The sequence below is a fragment of the Microtus ochrogaster genome, unplaced genomic scaffold (genome assembly GCF_000317375.1).
Source record: "Microtus ochrogaster isolate Prairie Vole_2 unplaced genomic scaffold, MicOch1.0 UNK5, whole genome shotgun sequence".
Taxonomy (NCBI): Eukaryota; Metazoa; Chordata; class Mammalia; order Rodentia; family Cricetidae; genus Microtus; species Microtus ochrogaster.
The window spans coordinates 1,591,755-1,612,571 of record NW_004949103.1 but is presented as its reverse complement, the minus strand read 5'-3'; the positions used below and the strand labels follow the sequence as shown (position 1 = coordinate 1,612,571).

Here is a 20,817-nt window from a genome sequence, read left to right as displayed (position 1 = left end):
CCTGCAGCCACTTGGGACAAGCCTGCCCAACCCTTGGCTTTGGGGCAGGCGTGTGAGTCCTGGGAGCCAGCTTGGCCCTCCACTGACCCTCAGTGAAGCAGAGGCTCCACCTCTTTGTCCTCAGTTCCCTATGTTCTGGCCTGCAGAATAAAGCAAGCAGGGCAGGGCAGGGCAGGGGGGCGTCAAGTCCATTCCCCCTCTCCCCGACACAAGCAGCGCACACCTCTGTCCGCTGAGTGACTGTGGGCAGAGGCCTCAGGTACAGCAAGCTTTGCCCACTCTGAGCTCCCACTTCAGCTTCTGGCTCCACAGACGCAGGTCTGGGTTGGACTTTGACCATTGTCACTGGGCATGCGAGAGGCCACCCTGCTCTCCGTATGCACGCTGGCAGGGGCAGAAGAAGGAAGAGTCACAAGCTGAGTAGAACGCATGCGAAGGAGGGGGAAAGTAAGGGAGGGGAGGAGGCAGATGATGTCATCCACATTGGGACACTGTAACCCAACATCTGAGAGCGCCTAAGTTTTACTGAAGAGAGGCATGCTTGGTTCACAGTTCTGGAGGCTAGAGCATCAGAAATGTGGCGGTGGTGTTTGACGGTGTCTGCCGAGGCCTTGTGCTATGTAGTGGTGCAGCACCGGGCACGACGTGGTGAGACAGAGGAAACTGTTGGCTCAGGACTCGCTTCCATTCGGAAGGCCACTAATGCCATCTGAGGGTCCCATCCCTGTGACAGCATCTATTCCCAGTCACCTCTCAAAGGCCCAGCCTCCTCATCCAATCTGACTTATGGGATGACGTTTCTGACTGGTGACGTTTAGAAGGGCAGTCAGAATGCTGCAAAAGGACCGAGCAAATGCAGTAATGAGCTGGCCATCTCGTGGTCAGCACAGAGACATCTTTCTTTGGGTCACTGGTTCAACTTTTGTGAAACTCTACAATTATCCCAGAATGAAAATTCCAGAACACAGTGGCATCACTGGGGAAGGTGCAGTGGGGGGGGGGGGCAGCAGAGGGGTTGCACACAGCCTTTGGATGTGGCAGAGAAGATGAGGCGGCTTGGGGAGAGGACAGCCATGTAGCATGGCCAGCACCAGCTCTCCCATCCCAGGAGAGGCGGTGGTGTGAAGGCTGCAACTTCTGCAGCCACATAGAGCAGGTATGGGAGGGGTCAGGGCTGAGGCAGAAGGGTCTGGGGGAAGATGAGTCTCTGAATGACACCAGTGAATCAGAGGACAGAGGTGGGTGTGTGTTCAGAATGGGGAGAGTTGGAGACCCGTGGTGCTGGCCAAACAGCTCTCTCGGCTTCTGTTACCTATCTGAGGGCATGTGCAGCCCCGTATTCTCTCCACCACTGCAGGTATGGGAGCAACTGCAGTCCATCACCAGGCAGGTGGGGTGGGGTGTGCACACACGGGAACACTATTGGGCCCCAAAGCAGGGAAATCTGTCATAGGTAACAATATAGAAGAACCTAGACAACTGATCTGGGCACAGGAGGGCAAGGATAGTGTGATGTCACTCATAGGGGATCTAAGAAAGCTGGTGTCACTGCAGCAGAGAACAGAAGATGCTCACAGGGCCCAGGGAAGGGGAGGCAGGGAACGAAACACTGCTGGTCAAAGGACCCAGTGTTCAGACAGACAGGAGGTGTGGTCCTGAGACCTTCCACCCTGGGAATCATAGCCAGCAGTAGCTTCCAAATGCCCAGCTGTGGTTTCCAAGGTCTTATCAGAAAACAGCGGGGAACGAGGCAATGACCATGTTAACACACCATTCACCCGGAAGGAAGCATTGCCTGTACGCTGCAGTGAACAGTGGTGATTTGCTGATCAAACACAGGATTAAGCCTGGCACGTTGGCTCACACCTATAACCGCACGGCCGCCGAAGCACAAACACTACCAAGCTTGAGGCCAGCCTGTGACTCAAAAATAATAATAATAATAATAATTTCTTTTTTAACTGCTATCTTCCCTGCTCAGTTGGCTGATGACAGATCTGGGAATGCGAGTAGAGCTCAGTTGTGTGCCCACGGGTAAGCGCACCAATAGACAGCTCCCCATGGTCGCATAGATGGCCTTTGTCAAACTCAGTGGGTCATGAGACAAAAAGACATGAATGTGGAAAAGGGAGCTGTAGGAGGAGGGAGGTTGAGAGGGGTGGAAGAACGGTAAGGGAGGATGGGGCTAAAAGTAATCGGAATGCATCATATTAATGTACGAAATTGTCAGAACAAATTTAACTAGTAGAAAATTAACAAGATCAACACTGAAAATAATGATTTTTAAATAAAGGGCATATAGGCCAGGGAGAAAGTAATGTGGTCAGGCCCCAGCTGAGCAGCCCTGGAGAGTGGGGCTTTAGAGGGATAAAGGAGCAGAGAGGTTGCCACGGAATGATGCTGAGAGGAAGGCAGTAGACAGGCTGTCAGGTGGTGGCCACTGGCAATTGGTGGCTCCTCCTTGCCGGTCCTGTAGCAGTGATTTGGGAAGGCAGATAGAGAGCAACTGCTCAGAGTTCTCCAGAGCGGAAGGGAGAGGAGGAGAGAGAAGAGAACTTGCAAGAACTTGCTAGAAGCCTACACACTGAAGTCTGAGCCACCCAAAGAAGGATGAACATAGGCTGTCTGGGAACCCAGGGTCAAAGTGGAGGAGGGACAGGCCTGGAGCATCCCAGAAGTGAACCTATTAGAACAGGTATAGAGGGACAGGGAGCAGGTGGCAGGGAGCAGAGAAGGAGCCAAGACCACCCAGTGGGAAAAGAATAATGTCAGCCCAAGGGCGCTGGGGAAGCCAGATATCTGCATACAAACAAATGAGGCCAGGCCCCTTACCTCACTCCACACAACCTTGTTCAAGACCAATGGCGAACCCAAAAGCAAGAACTAAAGCCAGGATGCCTCTAAAGACACTGAAGAGAGACGTTGTGATCATGGCTGAAAGAATGACAAGGCTCAACAGATAGCTCAAAGCTCTGCTGAGTGCTGGGAATAAATGCCCGTGTCACCACACTTACCAATGAATATGCAGAGACATCTCTCCCAGACAGAGACACAAGTGACCAAGGACACACAGAAGACATGTGGTATTGCCTGCTCCTTGGAAAACATAAATCAAAACCATGGGGAGACCCCACGTCACAGCTACTAGAATGGCAACAAAAGTTTTTTGTTTATAAAACTTTTTTCCAAAAAAAAGTCTTTTTTTTTTTAAATGGAAAATACCAAAAGTCGTTGAGGGTTTGGAGTAAATGGAGCTTTGTGGTTTTGGGTGGAAAGTGGTACCGATATGGAAAAGCCTAGTGCTCCTTAAACGGACAAGCATGACACCACTACAAGGCTTAGTCATTCTGTTCCTAGGTATACTCTCGAGAGACTCAAGACCATATGCTCACATAAGACTTCAGACAGGAATGTTCATGACAGCATTTTTTTTCATGATAACTGAAAAGTGAGGGGAAAATCCATGCGTTGGCAGAAGAATGTACAAACATGTGTGGTCTAACCATGCAATGGAATATTATCCAGTCATGCTAAGGGAGAGAGAAGGACTGATTCATGAACCTTGACTCGTGATGTTCAGGGAGAGGAGGCAGACAGAAGACCACAGCTCATATGATCCTATTCATCGGGGAAGCACAGAGCAGCTAACTTCACAGAGATGAAAATGTTCTAAAACTCATTGTAATGATAGTTGTATATTTCTATGAAGATGGCAAAAACTGATCAGCCACACACTTTAAAAGGGGGAGTTGTATATGCAAGTAGGTAGATGTGTTTCAAGGGTTAAATGCTTAACCAGGGATGGGATTAGAGAAATGGGGAGAGGATGGATGGGGAGGGTTAACCAAAACTAAGAAGATATGAGAAATCCATATGGAAATTCACCACATTAAAAGCTCATCTTTAAAAATGCTCTTTATTTAAAAAAAATATTTATTATGTATATAGTGTTCTGGGCACCAGATCTCATTATAGATGGGTATGTGCCATTATGTGGTTGCTGGGTATTGAACTCAGGACCTCTGGAACAGCAGTCAGTTCCTTAACCTCTGAGCCATCTCTCCAGCCCTAAAAATGCTCTTAAATAAATTCGAACGGAGGTACCCTGCATAGGTGGACAATGGTGCTCCTAGAAGACACAGATTATTAAATGAAAATCTCAGTGACAGATATGGGATGGCTCCCTATGAGCTGTTAGTTGAGGAGGCCGCAGAGGCCGCAGCCCAACAGCATGGGCTGTTGCCATTGTTCTTGACTTCCCACCATAACCAAATGATAAGACCCTATTGCTGGAGACACCACACACATTGGGCATAGGATACAAAAACATAAACCTGGAACTGACTAAAAAACTTCCTCCCTGCTGTCTAGTTTTCAGAATGCTACAGGGTACTGTGCAGACTGCTGGGGGAGGAGAGACATTGGTGGTCTTACCCCTGCAACCCCCCCTGCATGCTGTAATACTGACCTGTCAGACAAGGTGTGCCCACACGCACAATATCGGCACGACTATTATGGGATTTACAAGCTGTTTCTGATAGAATCTGAAGCCTGTTCCATAAGAAGGAATTCAGGCCTGATACTGTAAACTTGATCAAAAGTCCTTGGCTGAGGCATCCATAGACCCTCGGTTGTTTTGCTGAATGGACATATTGTAAAACTTCCTTCTAAATATTTTTATATTTATAACCATAGGTTAGTGCAGCTCTCACCTTAATCGCAGGAGCTTCTTTTTGCAGTGGGCAGCAGTTCATCTAGAGACTCATAATAATGAACCAGCCTGCCTCCATTTTAGGTTTGAAAGCCCTCTTACAGTAAAGACAAACTAGGCTCATTCCCATGTATGATTAAACCTCTGTTTGTCAAGAATTGGGCTATGTCCCACATGTAACCTTAACTACAAATGATTCTGTACTGCCTGTTCCAGGAAATCATGTCTTTGTTTTAAAAAGTTGTAACGATTCTCTTGCAACCGTACCTTTGTTTCAAAAGGTTATTATAACTACCTTGTTCTGACCACCTTGCTATGTTCTGCTTCTGTAACCCCACCTATTTTTCCCACCAGCCTCCCCCCCCACCTCTGGTTTGGAAACTCCCTACCCGGTGAGTTATAAAAACCTTGTCTTCCTCATGTCCAGTGCTGACCTCCTGAATGCCACCGTAGTGGGAGGCAGCCCGTGTACACAAATAAAAACATTTGCTTCAATTAATTGCTTGCTTTAATTAATTTGGTCATGATGATTCGAGTCAACGGTCTGTCTCCTCACATCTTGGGGATTAACAATAACTGGTCAAAGATTATCACATCCAGTCTTCACAGGGCTCCTAGAAACAGCTAGCTGCTGCTCCTGCCCTTCTCAGCGCCCCCATGAGGGACTTCCCAAAGGAGGGGCTGTAGACAGTGCCTTGTATCATCACCCAAGCAGGGCCCACCCTGTGAGTCACTCACTAACATGGACTGAGGAACCTTATCACATGCCAGGTGTGGCCAGGGATGATCTTTGACGTCCCCCAAACCATGTAAGCTGTGACCTCATCTGATGATATCTGGGCTTGTAGTTAGGGTAAGGTGCAAGGGTCTGGAAAGCCCAGGTTGGCCCTGCTGTTCTGCTATGACCTAGCAGGAGGGACAGTCTGGGGTGACCAAAAAGGAGGCAGACGTTGGCTGCAACCAGCTCCGTGCTGTTTCATGGTGCAGAGTTATGGCATATTGGGCAGGGAAACAAAGATTGATGAGACCAGATGGGTCAAGCCAGCCACCTACCATGACTCAAGAGAGAGCAGCAGGGGAGAGCCAGTCCAGAGTCCACTCACACTGGTGGATGACAAAGTGCTTGTGCCTCCAGCTTTCTTGAGAGTAGGAGGGGCTGCTCCTTCCCTGGCGGACCATGCAGGAGATGCCAGGGCCCTGGACGTCAGAGGCCTGGGGTAGTGGGTCACTCAGACTGCAGAGACAGACCCGAGGTGTCCCTGCGACTGAATGAGAAGCTATAAAGGGCTAGAGCAGCAGGGGGAGCCACTGCCCTGCCTTTGCAGACTCCCTGGAAGCTTCCAGAAGAACAAAGACAGAGCCCAGAAATACCTCCCTCCTAGAAGAGAAGCTACAGCTGGGGTTTTGCTTTAACTCCAAGCCTCAGTTTCCCTTTTGCACAGGGGACTAAAGCACTGTACACAGTCACGGTAAGGATCAGGTCAGGTGACCATTCAGGATGATGTGATTGAGAGGGGAAAAGATGGACTTGAGGCTTCAGACAAAATGGATGCAAGTGAAGCCCACTGTCTTTTCCCAGCTTCACTCCGAGGCGCCTGATACTCACTCACCTCTCAAGCAGGAAGGCGCGGGGAGCCAAATAACACATACAGAACAGCCTGCCAAGCAGCAGCCAGGACCTCTTTTACGCCGTGGAACATCCAAGCCACGAGCCTGAGACTCTGTTTTCACATTTGCACACAAAAAATCTGGAGCAAGGACTGGTCTACCCCTTTCGGAGAGACAGCAACATCCCCCACCCCCGCCCTGACCACCATCACCATCTACGTGCTCACACCTGGAGCCCCACCTCCTCTCCCCAGACAATTCTGTCTGATGAGGCCACTCTGCTTCCTGGCCATTGGGCATTGCCTAGACCTCAAAACATGAGAGATCCCAGGAACCAGATTGCTCTTCAATCCTGTCTCCCAGCCCTCCACCAACAGCTATCCACAGACCCATAGAAGCAGAGGCGTCGCCACCCCACGCCACGCCACGCCACGCCACACCGCACCACACCATGCCATGCCCTCCAGTGCTGCTGGGAAACTCCAAGCAGGTAGCAGCTTCTTGCCAGGACCTTCCACTTTGTTTTCTTTTTCTTTTGAGTTGCAGACCAGGTTTTCCAGCCCCTGAGACTGTGTATTCAATCTAGGATCACCGATTGGGACAAGGGTGGGTGGGTGTGTGTCTCTGACTCCTGCAGTCTCCACTACCAGGGACTTGACATCCCTGTGACCAGTGCACTCTGCGGCCTGGCCTGGATCTGAAATAGCTTTCGGTGAATGCACAAGAAGGCACTGTGAGATGTGGGGGTGAGCTGATGTGGGGGTGAGCTGAGGCGCGGTGCTTCCTGCTCCTGCACTGCCTGGTACCTTGGTACTTCCAACCACCCAGAGGTGAGAGGTGCTCAGTCCTCCTTGTAGGAGAAGAAACTGAGGCACACCAGGCAGCAACCAGAGTTCTAGATCTGGGAGAGAGAATAGACCCCTAAGAGAAGGCAGATGCCCCCCCCCCAAGCTGGGGGCATGCCCTCCAGTTGAAGATGGGAGGAGGGGGCACCCAGTTGTTTCCTAAGTATCTGTTGCAATGTCCCCAGGGGGAGTGATGCAGACCAGGAGCAGTCTGGGTTTGGGGCCTTGCTGAGAGCTCTCCTGCTCAGAGGGTAGAGGAGGGGAACCTCTATGGAGGAAGGCTGGGGACAGAATTCAGACTTGTTGTGTCTCTGGGGTTGTAGTCAGATCCTTGGCTAGAACTGGGATTCTCCATGGCAGCTCCCATTCCCCAGGCCCTCACCATGGGCTAGCAGACCTGTCACCCAAAATGCACCCCCCCCCACCAGGCAGGCCTGGAGCAGGAGGCGCCGGGTGGGTCCCCACCAGTCGGGGCGGGGTCCCGTGGGGCTGGGGCGGGGCTGACGGCGGGCAGGGCCGCCCCTTCCAGCGAGGGCGGGCGGCCTTGGCCTTTTAACGCCAGTGGACGGTCGGCAAAGGAGAGGCCCGGGTCAGTCCCCATATCATGTTCTTGCGCTCCCGGCCAGAGTGCGCCTGAGCCGCCCCGGCTTCGGTGTCCCCGCGGGTCTCGCGTTGCCGCCTTTTTACAATGCAGGCGCGCGCGCTGCTTCCCGCCTTACTGGCCGCGCTGGCCACGCTGGCTGTATTGGCGCTGGCCCGGGAGCCCCCGACGGCGCCATGCCCTGCGCGCTGCGACGTGTCGCGCTGTCCGAGCCCGCGCTGCCCTGGGGGCTATGTGCCCGACCACTGCAATTGCTGCCTGGTGTGCGCTGCCAGCGAAGGCGAGCCCTGCGGTCGCCCCCTGGACTCGCCTTGCGGGGACAGTCTGGAGTGTGTGCGCGGTGTGTGCCGCTGCCGTTGGACCTATGCTGTGTGTGGCACGGATGGGCACACCTATGCCGACGTGTGCGCTCTGCAGGCTGCCAGCCGTCGTGCCCTGCAGATCTCCGGGACACCGGTGCGCCAACTGCAGAAGGGCGCCTGCCCCTCGGGTAAGGTCCATCAGAAATCCTAAGGCTTGTTTTGAGTAAACTGAGGCCCAAGGGGATTCTGCCCGCTCCCGGAGTACCACTGGGCAGCCTTTTAGGAGCAGTTCAGACAATCCTTCAGCTTTCTAAATGGAGAGACTGAGGCCCAAGAGGTAAATGTTGTCCCCAATGACACAGAACAAGTTAGAATTGAAAACTAGTGTGGCAGCCTGGTAGTGTCTGGTGGGCTGTGGAGCTCTGGCCCAGACACTCCTCTGTTTCTTTTAGTCCTCTAGTGGTTTAGAAGGGAGCGAGTGATGAGCAGTCTTTTCTGGTCTTCAATTTCTGCTTGTTGAGTTTTATTTTCTTCTGTCTATAGCCAGGTGGTCTTAGGAGGGCAGTTTAGGGCTGCAGCCAGGATGTAACTCCCATCCTCGAGGCTCCAAGGATACAGTGTTCACGGGGAGAATCCTAGGTCAGCCTCCCCTGGTTGGCAGGTGGCTCTCGGTCATTTCTTACCTTACAACGGAACTCTGTACATTCAGGAAACTGCCAGAAAATATGCGTCTTGTCTGGGGCATTGTTTAGGATGCCAAGCTTTGCTCTTGGTGATGTGGACTCAGTGACTGATCCTTAATGCAGCTCAGCCAGCCCCAAGCTCATGCCAAATCAGACCCCTGTGTGTCCTTAGCCTGAGTTCAGAATGGGCTCTGCTGGTCACTCAGAGGACACCTGGGAACCAGACAGAGGGTCATAGGGCCACCTCTTGGGGAACAAGGCTGAGTTTTCTCTGTGCTGTGTGGAAGGCGTCCTGGAAAAACGCACTGGCATGAGCAGACCCTTGTGGGCGTGGCTGTGACTGGACACTCTGGACGGTGCCTAGAGCTCAAGCTGGGTGGGGATGGGACTTGGTGGCTGTAAGCGTAGTGCCAGAGGCTGGCTTTGCCCTGTCAGACAGAGCTGTGTAGCTTTCTGAACACTCAGGTCCTGTGCCCCCAACAGGTTAGGGGGCTGAACATTCTTCCAAGGAGTAGGTATATAAGCCTGGAGGGGCTCTAGACAACCAGAGGTCAGAAAATGAGTGGCAGGCACTGCTCTTTCCTGGTAAGCATCTGCTTTCTCCCTAGGCTGGGTGACCACAGGTGTCCAAGCTGGAAAGTGTCATGTAGATTGTATGGACCACATGGGTCAGCCATTTCTGGAGAGTTGGGAGGAGGATTTCCTTATCTGTTTTATGGTATTATAATGAACTATGGGAGACTAGGCAGGTTATAATGAACAAACATTCATGTCTCAGAGTCTGGGACCTGGAAGTCCATGGTTGAGGCCCCGCCAGGCTCAGTAATATGGTGAGAGCTGTGATCCCTTAAAGGGGAGGTTACTGTATGTTCAGATGCCATGGTGGAGCAGAAGGCAAGGAGGTGGCATGAGTGAGAGACCCAAAGGGGTGTGCCACCGTTTACAAAGGCCTTAGGCCCCATTCATAAGTGGGAGGATCTTATAAGGTCTACACCTAAATTTTGGAGGGGCTTTAAGTTGGTATGGTTGGGATCACAGGCCACATGAGGGACAGTAGCCCAGTGCTCTCTTTGGGTGGACACCCAGGGTGTGCTGGGTGCTGGTTCTGTGTGCCCATCTTGGGTCTTGCTGTCTGAGATGCAGAGGGTTCAGGGTGGCCAAGCACCTGCCCTGTCCTCTGCTATTCTCCTGCCATCTTGGTTGTGTTTGGTGTACTCTTCCCCCCCCCGCCCGGTCTCCCATGTGGCAGGCACTGGGCTCTGGGCAGAGATGGGCAGGGATGGAGTGGGCTCTGTTCTTCACAAATTGAGCCATCTGTGAAAAATCCTTTCTGTGCCTTGCTGTCCATTAACTGGTAACAGTGTATGGCATGAAGCAGATCTTGCTAGTGCACTTGAGACTTCTAGACCCTGGAAGGCACAGAGCAGGGAGAGAGGGGAAATTCAGCCTGGGGATCAGGCAGATATCCATCATGAAGAACGGCGGAAGTGGCTGAGAGTCTGTGGGTGCTGGCAGGATCCCGGGCTTCATAGACCCACATTGTTTCATTGTATTCTGGGTCCTCATCCATAAATGGTCTGATGACAGGCCTGGGAGAGATCCAGCGCAGCTCCAGTGCTTCTTCCTCTACTGGGTGCACTATTGCTGTTGTACAATGAGGCCCCTAGGAGAGGTGCTAATTTGGGACAATGAACGGGGCTCACTGTCAAAGATGGGGCAGGTGGAGAGGCTTAGGCAGAGCAGAGACCAAGGTCTGGTCTAGAGTACTGGCCACCATCAAAGCTCAAGGTGCCAAGGAGCTGAAACCAGAGGGGGTGGTCCATTACCAGGGATGTTAACAAGCCAGGCTCTACTACCCATCCTCAAAGGACCAACTATAACAATGTGGCCACATCGGGAAGAGGAGCAAAGAGGCTCAGTGACAGCTCCCCAAGTCCATCTAGGGATCCTGACATGAGATTTAGGTTTAAATAGAGGGACAGAAGTACATACAACCAAGCAGCTCTCTCCCATCGTTGACCCATCATCATCTCTACTGTGGTCTCTCCTGCAAGGTGGCCTGATGCATCCTTCTTGCTGCCTGCAGCCTTCTCCTCCCAGCATGAGAGTCATGGGGGATCCAATTTCTTAGGGTCCACTGCCTCAGTAGTCAGAGGGGAGGGCCAAGTGTCCTTCAAAATGTGTTTATTCCAGTCAGGATAGCTACAACTAGACAGGGCCAGTGACCTTGAGCCTGACCCCTGTCTATTGTGCACTTTGACCTGGATGGTCCAGGTTGCTGCTTACTCCAGGGACATCATTCGCAGAGGCACCCTGGGCTTCTCTGCCGCTATGTCCCACGGCTCAGAAGCTCCACACAGTAGAGCAAGTGCCGAGCTCACTCCATGCAGATGAAAGTTGGCCCAGGCAGCCTGGCTGTCTCTAACTGGTCCTCCCAACTCAGCTGCCAGCTCCACCTCAGGACATTGATGTCTCAGCCTCTGTCACCACTGCACCTGTCATCGCCTCCTGTCTACTGTGAATGTGGTCACTAATCAGCCTAACCACAAACCACAATGCCCAGATGCTCTGGGTTCATGAATGTCTTGGAGGCAGGGAGAGCGGGTGAGCCCCACTTGAGAGGGGGCCTCCTGGGGAACTGGGATCTCAGAATAGATTGGGTAGCAGAGGGAGACTGGCTTCTACCCTCCTGTATCACAAGACCGCCTCAGCTCCCCCCACACGTACCTGTACCCTCAGGCCCTGTGTCTGCCACCTGACACACACACACACACACACACCTCCATCTTCTGCAACCTTCTCATCTTCTGGCCATCCTACTCTTTTTCCTCCTCCTACCTCAGAGCCTTTGCACACGTTCTGCTCACTGCCCACAGTTCCCTCCCGCATCCTTTTCTAGTAGGTTCCTCTTCCTGGCCTTTGATGTCCCACCACCCCAGCAGCCTTCCCTACCACTGTGCCTCATGGCTCGGCCTGTACCACCTGTCCATTGACCGGTCTGTTCTCTCTGCTTCTTGCTCACTCTGGGCCTCATGGTGGGGGTGGGTCCTGCACCTGGTTGCACACGGTAGGGGATGGTATATGAATATCTGGGTCCATGGCTCCCTGTGGCTGTCCTGGTCCCTGTTAGATGGCTCCTGTAGGAATGACAGGAGTTTTTGGGTACCACCTGCATATTAGAAAAGCATTCTCATCAGAAGGGTCCCTTTGCTAGGATGACCTGCTCTCGGGCTGGCTTCCTGGAGTCCATGTCCCACATCCAGCCCTCTTTGGAACTGGGTGGGGGTGGCTTGGGGAAGTTCCCATACAGCTTTAACCAGCAGCGTTTAATGTGCAAGACCCTGCTGGCCTCTCCTAGCCTGTTTATTTAAGAGCTTTGGGTGGCTTTTGTGTTCATTCTTCTTAGCAGCTTCTAGGGGCTCAGAGTTCAGCATCTGAGACTAACCAGGCAAGAAGATGCATCCTCTTTTGGCCCCTCTGCCTGCTGGGACAGCAGAATTGGACAGCCATGAGTGGGGGTTGGCAGGATGTCAGTGGCCTCGTCCATGTATTTGATGATCCCATGATTGGATAGGATTGTGTGTCATGGCTGAGTACCAGGAGGAGCACCATGATCTGTGAGTCCAGAGGCTCTGTCAAATCCAAGTCCTTTCTTCATTTACCTCTAGGGCATGCAGAGGTGGCCATGCAGAGAAGCTGTGCAGGGATAATGCTTCCTAGACAGAGTGGCACTCACCTGCCTGCTGCCCCTGGTGTCCTACATCACTGAGAGTCTGTGTGTGCTCACTGGCCTGGAGGAGCTCTGGGCACAGTGAGGCAGAGTCTCCCTGGCAATGTCAACTACATGACAGGCCTGGGCACCACAAGCTGTACCTGTATATTTGTGGTATCAGCATGGCCCATAAGCCACACCCTCCTCCAGCAGACGCTCTGAGACCTGAATATCTAAGCCCTGACTGCTCAGGGGCCTCCCTTTCTGTCCCAGCTCCAGTCACCTTTGCACATGCAGTCCCTTTGCCAGGTATGCTGATCCCCCATTCCTCAGGGCCCAGGCCAGCAGGTCACCAACCCTACGGTCACACTTGGACCCTCACAGAGGGTTCTCTAAAACAGTGTTTTCCAACCCTACTAATGCTGTGACCCTTTAATACAGTTAGTACCTCACGTATGTTGTACTATATATATATATATCATCCATATTATTTCATTGCTACTTCATAACTGTAATTTTGCTATTGGGATAAGTCATACTGTAAATGTCTAAAGCATTGTCCATGGGGGTCGCGACCCACAGGTTGAGAACTGCTGCTCTAGTGCATCCTCAGTGCTTGGGTACCCAGGCTAGGCTGGCCCTGTAGTGAGCAGCGAGAGTGGAGCACACAGCTTCAGCCTGGCCACAGCTTTCCTGCCTGGAGGGCTGATCAGCTCACTGCTTTTCCTTCTCCTAAAAGTTTCTCTGTCCCTAAGTGACCCATGGCCCCGTGGCCACCAACATCAGCTTAAGATCCCTCTGTGGTTTCCAGGGACTCAGGCTGCTGTCCGTGGCCCTCAGACCCAGGTCCTGCCTAGGGAATGGCAGATGGGGAAAGCAACTGTCCAGCTTAGAGCACACATACCACACCCCACCTCTCCCTCACAGCCACAGCCCAGGGTACCAAGTCAGGTGCAAGGCATCAAGCCCAGCACACCAACTGGGCTCCAGGTCCTGATTCGGGTTCACTAAGCTCTCTAACGCTGATAACCGTGGCTGTTTTATAGGTTGGGAAACAAGGCTTAGAGAAATCAGGTGGCCTGCCCAAGGCACACAGCCAGACCCCTAAACCTAGATACATCCCAGCTCCAGGCTGCTCCTGGGCAGGGTGTAACAGCTGGTTAGCTTCCAGGAGGGCCCAGCTTTGACCTGTCTCTGGCTTGGGGCCAGCCCAGCGCCTCTGGCTGTGAAATCCAGGCTTTGCTGACTCGGGCAACCTCTGGAGGAGATGCTGCCTGGCCACCACTGTGCTGTTAGGCTATTCTCACTTAACAGTGATTCTCAGCTTCCACCTGCGCCTGAGTGGGGAGGGGCACTACAAACTGGCGGGTGCGGTGTGCTCAATGCTGCCTTCAGTCGTCCAGTACCGTCTGCACAGCAAACACGTGCCATGCATAGATTATTTGCCATCCCCGTTAGGCCTTACACCACACCAAGCCTGCAACTTCGGTGGAGGGATGCCACTGTGTCCCAGGTAAGAGAACAGAGGCACAGTGGACTTAGGAGACTTACGAGGTCTTCCTGTTAAGAAGTGGCAGAGTTGGGGGACACCGTGGAGGAGCCAGATATGGGAATCCGAGCCGGGCTCCTCTACATGTCGACTGTGTGCTGGCTCTGGGCTAACGCACATAGCTGTATGTGTTGCACGCTGTAGAACTCCAGGGGATGTGGGCACGCACACAGATCCCTGTTAGTAATGTCGATGCAACCGTGCAGTGTGCAGGCTCTGGTCGGGTGCATGGTGTCCCCGTGGTGCGCCTCGGCCATTCACTTCCCATTCTGCGCCTTTGCTTCCTCATCTCTTCCCCAGCAGTTTTGACCGTCCAAAGCACCCGCACCATCCTGCTGAGAGTCACCCACTGTCACTTAGGCGGGAATATTGGCGTTGGAGCCCCGAGGCCAGCTTTTCTCCGGGGGGTTACTTCTTACAGCCCTTCCTCTCCCAGGAGGCCCCAGAACCCGGCCACAATGGCTGTGCTCCGTGTCGGGCTGCGAACAAAACTTCCGGCCTTCAGATTCTGTTTATTTTTGAAAAACAACAAAAAACCCAAAAAAAAGGCAACAGCTGAGTGTGCCAAGACTAAGGCCTTCAGAACTTGGCTGGGCCTGGCCTGGGGGTGGGGCTGTTAAAAACCCCAAATAAACAGAGCTGTTTCCTGGCCCAGCCAAGCCAGTTCATGTGGGAAGCCTATGGTAGGGGCCCTCCTGTGACTCATGGTGACTCATCTGAGAGTGGGGTGCGATTAAAGGGCCATGCCTGGAGGGCCCTGACCTAGTGCCGGGCTAGACCTGCCATTCTAAGATAGCATTCATACTCAACCTCAGTTTTGGGGGCTGTAAAATGGGCAGTAACTGCTGCTCTGGGGTGGGGGTTCCAAGCCGCAGGCTGGGCTGAGCAAGTTCTGTTTTTGTGGGGCTGGTGGCTGCATCCTCCTCCTCCCTTCTTCCAGGAAGCTCATGGGGTTGCCTGCCTGGATGTGGGATGAGCCAAATAATGTCTCTGTGCTGGGGAATGGGGCTGTGTATAGTATCTCTTTGGCTCTTCTGTGGTCCTGAGCGTGAAGAGCCAGTCTAAAGCAGTGTGCTGTCCTGGGCCCTGCTCTAGGCCTTGCCATCTTCCCAGTTGCTGTAATTTCTTTAAAAACACTATGAAGAGAAGTCACGCCATGATACAAGGCTCACATAGGAGGTTTATTGGAAGGGGAGAGAAAAGAGGCAGAGAAGTGGGCACAGGGGGGCAGAGACAGGTCCCTGGGGACAAGAGTGGCAGAAAAGAGAGAGAGAGAGAGAGAGAGAGAGAGAGAGAGACATAGAGAGCAGAGAAAGAGCCAGAAGGTGGGCAAGGCCCAGCCTTTATAAGGGAAAGTAGTGAACGTGCATAGCAGGTGCTCTTGGTGGCTGACTATCCTGTCAGGACCCCAAGGGCAGACCAGTACAGATGCCTGAATACTAACACCAGTTACCTACCATGTAGAGTCCTAGCTGACAAGGTCCTTTTGAAAGTCAGGTTCTCTCTCTGGAACGAGAAGTGGCCTAAGAGCAGCACCATGGTGGGTCTGCTGACTGACTTGAGCCTCCAGGTCAGCGCCCAACAGCCTGGAGACACAGGGACTGGGAGGCCTTGGCTCCTGCCTCAGTTCTGCCACTGCCCATAGTGGACCTGGCAGGCAAGGTGGGCAGAGCCTGGTGAGGGGTCTGCAGGTCCTGGAGGTGCCAAGCCCCAGGATGGACTGGGCAGTGAGACAGATGGGGTGTTCTGTTCTCCATGCTGTCCACGAGAAGGGCAGTCACAGGCACGCGGGGCTTAGAGCTCAACCCACTTAGACAACTTTTCTAATTACTTCCTGCCCATCAGGGGCAGCAGATGATTTTGCCCATACAGGGTCCCTCTGTACACCCCATCTCACCCCAGGTTTTGTCTGTTCCAGCCCTGTTCACACGTCTCCATTCCTGGCTGGTCACTGTCCCTCACTGCCAGCGGATGCCAGGGCTGGGTTCACAAAGGCCGTGAGCAGATGTGACTGGCTACGCTCCACAGGAGGCCCGGCTAGGAGTTGTTTCATAAGCCTCAATTTCCCCACCTTGACATTTGCGGCTCCATTTCTCCCAGGTTGCCACTGTGGGAGTCAGGGACATTGCCAGGCTGTGTGTGGGGATAGCGCTGGCCCACAATTGTTCCAGAGCACAGGCTTTGGTCTGTACACCTCTTACAGCTGCTGCTGTGGACATGTTTGGTTTTTTTCATCCTGTTTGATGGTGTGGAAAACCAGGTTTATGAGGTGGAGGCTCAGCCCCAGAGAGCCATGTAGAGTCCTTTCACATCACCAGGTACCAGGTGGCTTCCTGGGACAGGGAATGTCACTGTTTACATTCTTATCAGTTCACCCAGGATCTGTGAGGGGTCCCCTTCAGTCCCACATCTCAGATGGGAAAGTCAAGGCCCAGAGAGGGTAAGCGACTTGCACAGGACCACAGCTAGAAGACAGCAGGTCTCACTGAGCCCAGTTGTGTGCGACTCCCAGTCCTGTGCTCATGAGGGAGCCCATGAACCACCCAGAAGTCATGCTAAGGAGCGGTGTCAGAGGCCGGAACCTGGAGGCCTCAGCACAGGCTCGTGCCACCCACATGCCTCAGGCTTGTGGTTCTGGCAGGCCACAACCCTGTTGCTGATGGCGGCAGGAATCTGAGCCAGTGATTAAGGTTTGGGGGATGTTTGTGAGCTGCCTGGAAGTAGGCCTGGGCTATAGCCAAGTCAGACAAAGGCAGGGTGCTCTATCCACCCAGGAATCTATAGCCCAACCAATGAGGAAGGGCCTTACAGAGGCCATATGGGGGTGGCTCAGGAGAGGAGGCCTCGGGGACTTTCACTGCGCCCTTATCTATGGGTACACTGGTCCTTAGGCAGAGACAGGCAAATGGTCAGCTCTGCAACATACTTCTGTCACATGGGAGCAGGCAAGGGCCCAGGGGTGCTGGTTCCCAGCATCAGTCCTGTGCTTCCTGGAGCAAAGATTCCTGCTCAACACTGAAGAGTCTGGTGGGGAAAATGTGCAGGGGCTCAACTCCCAGAAGTCCTAGTTAACCATTCTCCAGGGCAGAGACTACCATCTCAGATGTCTGCGTATCTCTGCACTTCTGGGGAATGGGGTGCAGAGCATGTCGACATTGGCTTTGAGTCCAGGCAGGGGTCCCTAGCAGGGCCTCTTTCACCCTGGGTCTAGAGGCTGCTGGGAGCCAGCAGGTCTCACTGACACCCTTGGTCCTTGCTGCCAGCGCAGGTCTCCACCAGCTGACCAGCCCGCGGTATAAGTTCAACTTCATCGCCGATGTGGTGGAGAAGATCGCGCCAGCCGTGGTCCATATAGAGCTCTTCCTGAGGTATGTGGGGGCCTGAGTTGCTCTGCACCTTCCCAGCCATTCCCAGCTGCCCTGCTGCCTGCTGCCACCCAAACTAGACGTGATCCCAGCAGCCAGAGGCACAGGAACAGTGTGGGTAGGATGAGTAGCCACTATGGAAACCTGGGGGTTGAAGGGTAGCCTAAAGTGAGAACCCTAGGCATCTAGGAGATAGAAACAGGGGACAGTCCACTGAGGTACCAGCCCAACAGGGCAAGTGTGTTTGAATAAGGCATGAGGGAGAATGTGCCAGCTCGTGGCTAGATACGGAGGAGAGGGAGGATTGACTGAGTGTAGGTGGGTGGATAGGGAAGCAGTTCCGTCCATGGGAAAGGAAGCCGGCTGTGTGATGTGTGGCCTAGCATCCTGGCAGGATCCCTCTTTACAGACGGAGGCTGAGCCTCCTCCCTTCCTCCCACACCCAGTATTCTATCCCAGAGATGTTTGTGCTGGATGAGGAGGCCCTGCCTTCCAGACATACCAGCCAAGGTCCCATCACTCACATCCGGTCCTGACGTCTCAATTTAGACCCCCTAGAGAGAGGCTGGTTGTGGCAGGAGCCTCAGGACTCTAGACAAAACAATCTCCACCCTTCTCACCCTGCAGCAGAGGGGAGAGAACCAGCTGGGATGGTGGAGCCAGACAGGAGCCCACCTGATAGGGATCAGGGACGCTGGTGAGCAGCTTATTAGTCTGACTCTGGTATGGAGTTGCCTGGTTACTGATGTCAATCATTATCCCCTCCCTCTGTGCTCCATTAATAGTGGCAAAGTCTCACGGTGGCAAGGTGTGTGTGTTGGGGGGGGGGCAGTCTATGGCGAGGGAAGAGGATAGACCAAACTCATCCAGGGTCTAGCCAGAGCTCTGAACCACATTGGCTCTGAGTCTGTTTCCTTAAGCTATCCTGGGGCTCCTGCTCTTGGAAAAGAGAGATAGATGGGAATTCAGCCCCTGTGGGACTATGGGACCCTTCTGCTTGCCAGGTCCCTGCTGTTACTGACAACTTATAGACCTATGCCTCCCAATGCTTTTACACACACACACACACACACACACACACACACGCACTACAACCACATCCCACCTGGAACTGAGGTTTGATTTCAGCCTGTCTGACCCTGGAGCAGCTCCCTGCCATATCCGATTTTTCCCTGCCCTTGCCTTTGACCCTGGGGTGAAATCCAAGCCACATCATTGAGGAAATTACAAATGAATGTACTAAGAGGCTGTCTCAACCAAAGGAGGCTAAGGAGGGACAGCGTATATCTAGAGGGCCTGGGGCACTAACCCTGAGCTGGTTAATCACAGGCTAAGGCAGCTGGGTATCAGTGATGTCTGGCTTGTGAAGACAAAGCCTTAAGGGTGAGTAAGGCCCCAGTAGAGCAGATAGCACAGAATCTTCCAGCTGCAACCCTTGACCTGTGAAATCTAGGTTCAGGGCTTTCTTGGGCCCTGTCTGCAGTCTTGAGAAGAGCTGGGTGTAGCAACCCCGAGGCATGGCTGGTGGATGGAAACGCTGCTCTGCTCTGCCTCCTGCCTGACTCCAGCACGTAGTACCACATCTCTGGACCTCAGGCTCCCCTGAGAGCTTCGTGCAGCTGTGGCTACCTAGGGCTGCGTTACAGAGCCCCACAGACTGCAGGATTAAACAATGAGCCTGTTGCCTATTCACCCCAGAGGTTGAGGTCCAAGATCAGGTGTCTGTCTGCAGGTGTCTGACATCTTACCCAGATCCCAGGCTCACTCTTAACTTCTAGTGGCTCCAAGTTTCCTCAGCTTGGAGTGCATCCTCCCCACCCATGTCTCCCTGGGGCCTCTTCCGGCTTCCAGTCTTCTCAAGGTACCGATGCTTGGCCATAGGGCCCCTACTCCATCAGAACAACACAGCCCTGCCACACCTGCAGAGATTCATTGCCAAATGAGGTCACTACTTGATCACATCTGTTTGGAGGACACTGACCCACATGAACTTGTCCCTGGCTTCAGGGAGCACTTAGAATGTTTGCTGCTTTCCCTGGCCTTGAAAGGCTGAGGTGACATTTTGGAAAGACTGGGTTCTTTCATCTGTTTAGTGTTTTCAGAGCCTGTATACTTTTTTTTGTGTTACCCTAAGGAAGGTCCCAAGCTGCTGACCTTTGCCCCCTCCTATCCTGAAAGTAGGGTCAATACTCCTTAAGCAGACAGACCATTTTCCAGATGGGAAGACAGAGGCTCAGAAGGCCTAAAGAGCCTGCCTGAGGGCAGCTAGGTCATGGGTGAGGTTGGACTGGCAGTTAGTGTCCAGGGCCCTACTGTCAGGCATTGGCGCCACTGTGGGCTGGTGCGTGCTGGCATGTCAACAGGTATTGTGTCTCACTGCAGCAAACTGCAGATCAGAGATGATAGTCATATCTTTATGGCCATGAACCGGGTCTAGATTCAATGTTGCCAAGGACACACCCGCAAGTGATAGCCTCAGTTCAAACCCAGGTGGGGGAGGGAGTGGACTCCCCCAGGCCAAGGCCTTGCCCTAAATGTCCCCTGTACTTTCCTGTTCAGACACCCTCTGTTTGGCCGGAATGTGCCACTGTCCAGTGGTTCGGGCTTCATCATGTCAGAGGCTGGTTTGATTGTCACCAATGCCCATGTGGTCTCCAGCTCCAACACTGCCTCCGGCCGGCAGCAGCTGAAGGTGCAGCTACAGAATGGGGATGCCTACGAGGCCACCATCCAGGACATTGACAAGAAGTCCGACATCGCCACTATCGTAATCCACCCCAAGGTGAGTGGAATGGGGCGCCTTTGCCTGTCCCAGCAGTGTCCTCCCCAGACCACACAGCCGTACTATCTCAGCCTTCCCAGAGGATAGCCGTGATCTGAGACCCAGGGCCACTGGCCACGTCAGACTTGGGGCCTCGGAACTGCCCTTGCCCAAGGTTCCAATACCAGGAGCAAGCAGGACACAGGGGCAAAGGGACAGCATCCACACCTCTGTACCTCTTTACTGTCCTAGCCGGGCCCATATCTGGAGTTCCCTGTCCCTGGGGGCTGACAGACCAGGGAAGTCAGTTTCTACCTTCCACCCCTGTGCCCATACTTCCTCTGGCCACCATATGACCCTTTATGGTCCCCAGTAGCTTCTAGAAGCCCAGGTAGACCAGTTAGTGTTCTCTCTGTTTGTGGCACAGCCCCAGGAGGGAGAACCCTCATTACCTATAATCTTGCAGGAAGAAACAGAAACTTGGAAAGATTAGAATTCTCATCACTTGGAATCTGAGGAGAAACCCAGGCTCAGAGAGATTAGATCACATACCTAAGATCATGGTCAACAGTGGCAGGGCCAGCCTAGATGCAAGGCATCCTCAAAATGGTTTTTATTGCACGCAGTGGTACCATTGCATGGCTCTGGGATGGCCATGGGGCTTCCTGTGTCCCCTGCAC

General features: G+C 53.3%; 1 protein-coding gene across 2 annotated transcripts in view; it reads left to right on the top strand.

Annotated features, from left to right (window-relative positions):
- The first annotated feature begins 7,740 nt into the window (after nt 1–7,740).
- The window catches only part of Htra3 (HtrA serine peptidase 3), a 28,907-nt gene continuing 15,830 nt past the window's right edge, over nt 7,741–20,817 (top strand). For both annotated transcript variants that reach the window (XM_005365925.2, XM_005365926.2), the window contains exons 1-3: nt 7,741–8,255; nt 17,280–17,379; nt 19,936–20,158. In XM_005365925.2, coding sequence (XP_005365982.1) covers nt 7,853–8,255; nt 17,280–17,379; nt 19,936–20,158 — 726 coding nt within the window. In that variant the 5' untranslated portion in view covers nt 7,741–7,852. The remainder of the gene's footprint in view (nt 8,256–17,279; nt 17,380–19,935; nt 20,159–20,817) is intronic.